At 43.4% G+C, this 7,049-nt stretch overlaps 1 protein-coding gene across 1 annotated transcript in view; it reads right to left on the bottom strand.

Annotated features, from left to right (window-relative positions):
* The window catches only part of anpeplb (alanyl (membrane) aminopeptidase-like b), a gene marked incomplete at its 5' end in the record, with an annotated part of 65,076 nt that overhangs the window by 33,022 nt on the left and 25,005 nt on the right, over positions 1-7,049 (bottom strand). The window contains 4 exons of the mRNA XM_084335145.1: positions 670-735; positions 1,093-1,236; positions 1,778-1,891; positions 6,496-6,650. Coding sequence (XP_084191271.1) covers positions 670-735; positions 1,093-1,236; positions 1,778-1,891; positions 6,496-6,650 — 479 coding nt within the window. The remainder of the gene's footprint in view (positions 1-669; positions 736-1,092; positions 1,237-1,777; positions 1,892-6,495; positions 6,651-7,049) is intronic.

Genomic DNA, 7,049 nt, shown 5'->3' on the forward strand with positions numbered 1-7,049 from the left:
GATGTCCGATATTATCGGCCGATATTGGCATAAAATGTGATATCGGAAAATATCGGTATCGGTTTTCAAAAAAAAAATATTTTTAATTTTGCATTTCTATAACCTTTATTTACCCAGGCAAGCAAGTAAGAACAAATTCTGATTTTATTTATTGTCAAAAGTATGCATAATGTTGTGTTAATTCCACAACAAGAGGTAATGTTAATTACCTGAAATGATTCAGTTTTTGGGGGGGGGGGGGGGAGACCCTGCATATCGGTTGATATCGGTATCGGAAATTAAGAGTTGGACAATATCGGTATATCGGTAAAAAAGCCAATATCGAGCATCCCTAATCTCAAGTGGTTATCCCAATAAAGAACTTCAATATATATAAGGATCCAACGCAGGCGGCAGAGTGGGGATATTTAACTTAGGAGTGAGTTTACACCAAGGGGCTTCTATTGCAAGGTTTCAACCTCATTACACCAACATGAGAGGCAGCGGTGCTACCAATTGAGCCAAATTAAAAAAAGAAACACTCTTGATCCGGTTGAAGGACGGCATTTTCTACCAGACGAGTGAGTTTCACAGCCTTCTCCGACTCCATCACCGGGGGCACATGAGTCCATCAGACTCATTAGTTGAAACAATGTGCATACTGACCATGAAACATGTATTAATGCTTACTTTGACCCCAGCTTCAAATATCTTGTTAGTCATATGGTCTGCCAGCATTCTCAGCACAGCCGCGCCCTGGACAGAGAGGACAGGAAGGACCATAACTGTAGACTGTGTTAATATTTATGCCTTGGTGGCTGTCTGTCTGAGTCCATCTGGTGCCTCTGTCTGACAATGTGTCTGTCTGTCTGTCTGTCTGTCTGTCTGTCTGTCTGTCTGTCTGTCTGTCTGTCTGTCTGTCTGTCTGTCTGTCTGTCTGTCTGTCTGTCTGTCTGTCTGTCTGTCTGTCTGTCTGTCTGTCTGTCTGTCTGTCTGTCTGTCTGTCTGTCTGTCTGTCTGTTTGTCTGTCTGTCTGTCTGTCTGACAATGTGTCTGTCTGTCTGTCTGTCCGTCCGTCCGTCCGTCCGTCCGTCCGTCCGTCCGTCTGTCTACCTTGCTGTAGGTGATGACATCGAACATCTCTGTGATCTCACTGGGGGTCTGTATTGTGTTCTGGGGTGGGCTGAGGGGGTGAGATGAAGCCAGACAATCCCCCTCGAATGCCGCCTGGAGATCGCCTACCGCAGCCATGTCCATCTGGAAGGGGGGGGGGGGGGGGGGGGGTGGTGGTGCAAGCAGACACAAGACCACCAGACATTATTATTTCACCTGGGATCTGGGACAGTGTCACCTATAACATCGCTCCCAATCCATTGTCTATGGAGCAACTTCAGACTCTATACCCGATGACATCACAAATCTTACTTTTAGCACTCTAGCGTTTGGATTTGGGAGAGACTCGTTTGCGTTCACTAATATTGTTGGATTGTCTTAGACCAGAGGAATTAAAAGTTCCCCTTTAAACATTTATATATATAAATACATAATATATACTAAATAAATACCATATACATCATTTCTTCAATTTTTTATTTACATCTTACACATACTCCCAATCAACACACTTCCTCTTCCAAATACCCATTTAAGAAAGATTTTTTTGTACATCTTTTTAAAACTGATTCATGTTTAAAAACAGAGAGAGAGAGAGAGAGAGAGAGAGAGAGAGAGAGAGAGAGAGAGAGAGAGAGAGAGAGAGAGAGAGAGAGAGAGAGAGAATAAAAAGAACAGGTCTCACCAGGTTCCACTCCGGCTCCACGTGGTTCACTCCCAGGTGAGATATGTAGCTGGCGAAGCCCTCGTTCAGCCACACGTCGTTCCACCAGCTCATGGTCACCAGGTCACCAAACCACTGTCAATCACAGGGGAATGAAATATATAATACCTGATTAACCCTTTCACTGCCACACTACCAAAGGGTTAACCCTTTCACTGCGACAATACAGGAGGTTAACCCTTTCACTGCCACACGACAAAGGGTTAACACATTCACCACCACACCACAGAAGGTTAACCCTTTCACTACGGCCGTCTGTAGTGTGGTAGTGAAAGGGTTCACCTTTTATAGTGTGGTGGTGAAAGGGTCAATAGGCGGCTTGACAAAAGGTTAGTACAACTCCATTACTGCAGTACAGCTGAATTAGTGTGTGCGTGTGTGTGTGTGTGTGTGTGTGTGTGTGTGTGTGTGTGTGTGTGTGTGTGTGTGTGTGTGTGTGTGTGTGTGTGTGTGTGTGTGTGTGTGTGTGTGTGTGTGTGTGTGTGTGTGTATCATTCTCATACAATAGGGCTAAATATTGCTGCTGGATATCTGGTTTTCAGTGTGGGGAAACTAATGAATGAATGAATTATTTTATTCCGAATGTTTACAAATACAAATAAATAAACAAACAAATAATTTTTCGAAATGTTTTACAAATAAACTAACAAAAAGGATAGGTTTGAAGCCGAAGGCTTGTAGAGCAACCTACCCCTAATTCAAAAAACAAATTCAAAAAAGTTCCAGAAAAGAACAAAAAAAGTTAAAGTTTGCAAGATAAAACAAACAAACAAAAAATCAACAATCAACAATTAACAAAAACCATTCCAGAAAAGAACATAAGCCAACATAGGAAAATCAAAAATTCATCTGCAATACCAGAGTTTCATGGTAGAGAAAAACTCTCTAGTGTTGTAGTTGAGTCACGAAATCTCGAGTCTGAGTCGAGTCTCGAGTCCCCAGTGCTCCAAGTCTGATAACGTTTACGTTATTAATCCTGCGGCCGCGCTTTATTTATAAACAGCCAATCAAATCCCCATCAATGGAAAATGAACCCGCCCATACCCATGCTGATTGGTCCTTGTGCAAAGCGCACGATTCGGGGCGTCTCTTTAGGCATCTTAAGTACTGAACATGAGGGTATCGACGTGAATCTGCATGAAATTAAATAATGTTATGGTATTAATATAGCCATCAATATCTTATGCCAAATGATTAGGGCCTATTACAATAAAAAATAAAAATAAAAAATGTATTTATCTATTAACAAATCCGAGTCCTCATCTGCACCTTCCGAGTCCGAATACAGCCAATGCTTGAGTCCAAGTTCAAGTCTGAGTCATCAGTGCTCAAGTCCAAGTCAAGTCACGAGTCCTGAAAATCAGTTTTGGACTCGAATACTACAACACTGGGGGTAACAAGGATTGGATTTGGCTCTGTTGAGTCCCTTTCTGACATGCACTGAACTCCTGGCCTTAACCGCACATTAATCGGAGGGGCTGTATGTTCGAATGACAAGCGTTCAAATGATTCCATGAGGAGTTGGCCCTTCCAGCTCATTAGTCCTAAGCCTGCATAATGACAGAACTGCCTGAGCCCTCGTCCGAATACAAGCAGAGCATTGTTCACAGAATCCACACACAGGGGTGTAAAGTACTTGAGTAATTGTACTTACTCAATACAATACCTAACTACTGTTTTGGGGATTTGTACTTTACTCGAGTATTATTAAGTTTTACTCAATTACATTTCAGAGGGAAAAAAACATACTTTTTACTCCTTACATTTAAAATGCAGACCTACAAAGTACAAAAGTACAAATCTCGCAGGTCCAACCATTTTAATTAGTATATTTGTTTCTCTGGCCGAACTAACGTTTACGTTATTAATACGTTAATTTAGTTTGTCAAGGATTTCTGAAGTACAGAATTCCATCGCTGTCTATAGATAGAAGTCTTTAATTGTCATGCAGATTAACACACACACATGCAAGATGGGTGACCTACAGGAACACACACATGACACACACACACACACACACACACACACATGCACTGAGTCGCAGATGAAATGTCTCTCTGCACATTTCCCATCCTGTCGTCCTTCCCCCCAAGGGTAGCCTGGAGCAGACATGTAACCACATGGGCGACAGTTAACCACTGTTAACCACTACACCACCGTGCCGCCCTATACTATGGGGATATGATATACTATCCCCTATACTATGGGGATATGATATACTATCCCCTATACTATGGGGATATAATATACTATCCCCTATACTATGGGGATACGATATACTATCCCCTATACTATGGGGATATGATATACTATCCCCTATACTATGGGGATACGATATACTATCCCCTATACTATGGGGATATGATATACTATGGGGATATGATAGGAAGTGAAATCCATGACCAGAATAGTCACTACTTCTAGTCAGTGTGAAATTAGTGAAACAATGAAATGACATGCTGGCAATGTTCTACAGTGATACTGTAAAAAAGACGCCTACTCCTATAGTACAGTATATGTCAATTTAAAAGCACATCTTGAATTTACTTTTCAACAAAACATGAGTTAATCTCATCGTATGAAATTATTATTTTTTTAATCCTCTTTTCTCCGCCTTATTTTTCAATTTTTTTCTCCCCATCCCAATTTAGTCGTTATGCCAAATTCCCCCCTCCCTACCTGGTTGTTGTGCGCATGTTCCTCCTACTGGTCGGTACAAGGGAACCCTGAAGTCTACCACACGCTTCCTCCGACGCATGTGGAGACAGCCAGTGGCTCTTTTTTCACCTGGCAGCGAGGACTCTCATTGGTGAAGTGTAACGCGTGGGAGGTCACGCTGCCTTCATCAAGTCCTGCCTCCGCTGAGCAAGCGCCCAGACCTGACCTGTAGGCGTCGCTGTCCACAACGCCAGATTACCACCCTCGACTTCCCTCCCGCTCCCGCTAACTCAGCCAAACGAGTTAGTATGACGATCAGCCCAAGCCAAGGCAATGCTGACTCCGGGAGTCGAGAGACCACAGCCTCTTGCATTGGTGACGAGCGCAATCTCCGCTACGCCATCCGACCGCCCATCGTATGAAATTAAAGAGTAAATTATGAATATTTCCAATTCACCAATGATGAATCAATGCTCCATGCTGTTCTTCACACTGGATGCCCACCGGTGGCTCACGAGCTCGGTATCCAGGGTGAATTAAGCATTTGGCGCCATACGAAGAAGAAGGTTTACAAAGATAACTTGCTTGTGAGTTTTCACTTCTGAGCCTTCATCAGTGTGTGTATTTCAACATTTGATGAAGGATGAAGTGTGCCTACATATATGTATATATTAGCAGCCGCTCCAATGAGCACCTTCTAATCCCCATTTAACTTTTTCTGCTCAACTCCAGCATTCTGTAATTATATAGTACTGTATAGGGCTGACCCCTATTAGTCGAATAGTCGACTAATAGATCAAAAGAAGCCGTAGTCGACTGCCAACCTCTTAGTCAAATACAAAAAAAGAAAAAGAAAAATTATTATTATTCTTTCCAAAAGAAAAGAGGCCTAGAAGCGTGACTAACGCTAATGACACGCATACCAGAGGCTAACTGCCTAAGAAAACAGGCACAGAGGCACTGAAAGAGGATTTCACCCATCTAATTAACACACTAGACTAGATAAATATCAAGATGTATCCATCAGTGGACCAATTGCATGCTTTTGCAGAGGACAAGAAGCCTTCCGTTGACTCCTTCAGACATTAAGCACCCCCACAGCCCAAATGGAATGATAAAAAAATAAATATATATACGACTATCGGCTAATTTCGGCCAATCATAGTCGACTATCCAAATCCTTAGTCGGGGACAGCCCTAGTACTGTATATAGTATATAGACATAGTATAGTATAGTATAGTATAGTATAGTATAGTATAGTATAGTATAGTATAGTATAGTATAGTATAGTATATAGTATAGTATAGTATATAGTATAGAAGAGTATAGTATAGTATATAGTATATAGTATAGTATATAGTATATAGTATATAGTATAGTATATAGTATATAGTATAGTATAGTATAGTATATAGTATAGTATATAGTATAGTATAGTATATAGTATAGTATATAGTATATATAAATGCTTTTCTGGGGCGGCTGGGTGGCGCAGCGGACATTGCGCTCGTCACCAACGCAAGAGACACCGGGTTCGACTCCGGCTGTTGGCGTTGCCTCCGACTTGGGCCAGCCGGCATACTAACTCAATTGGCAGAGTTAGCAGGTGGAAGTCGATGGGTGGTAATCTGGACGTTGTGGACAGCGACTCCTACAGGTCGGTTGGGGGACGCCTGCACAGCAGAGACAGGATATGGCGGGGGTAGTGTGAGCCTCCCACACGTTACACCTTGCCAATGAGAGTCCGCGCTGGCAGGTGAAAAGATGTGACAGGCTGCCTCCTCATGTATCGGAGGGGACACGTGATGCAAGGCTTCTATCCTCCCTACAACCGGCCAGTGGGGGGCATATGCGAGCAACGTTCAAGACAGGGGAGGGGAGAATTGGCACATCGGAATTGGGATGGGAGAAAAATTGAAAACGAGGAGAAAAAGTGGATCAAAAAAATATATAAATGCTTTTCTATTGTCTGACATGGGTTAGGGTTATATATATATATATAGTATATATATTGTCTGACCTGGTGAGCCAGTTCGTGTGCGATGATGTTGGCGATCCATTCCTTGTCGGTGGTGGAGGAGACTCCCTCTTCGTAGAGCAGGGCCGTCTCCCGGTAGGTGACCAGCCCCCAGTTCTCCATGGCGCCGGCTCCGAAGTCTGGCACCGCTATCTGGGCTGGAGAGGTGCACACAGAACTCAATGAACCCTACTGTAGGCCCTGGGGCTGTTACCATGGATACACCCTGAACACTACTGTAGGCTCTGGGGCTGTTACCATGGATACACCCTGAACACTACTGTAGGCTCTGGGGCTGTTACCATGGATACACCCTGAACACTACTGTAGGCCCTGGGGCTGTTACCATGGATACACCCTGAACACTACTGTAGGCCCTGGGGCTGTTACCATGGATACACCCTGAACACTACTGTATGCCCTGGGGCTGTTACCATGGATACACCCTGAACACTACTGTAGGCCCTGGGACTGTTACCATGGATACACCCTGAACACTACTGTAGGCCCTGGGGCTGTTACCATGGATACACCCTGAACACTACTGTAGGCCCTGG

This window comes from Notolepis coatsorum (genome assembly GCF_963971535.1).
Source record: "Notolepis coatsorum genome assembly, chromosome: 18".
Classification (NCBI taxonomy): domain Eukaryota; kingdom Metazoa; phylum Chordata; class Actinopteri; order Aulopiformes; family Paralepididae; genus Notolepis; species Notolepis coatsorum.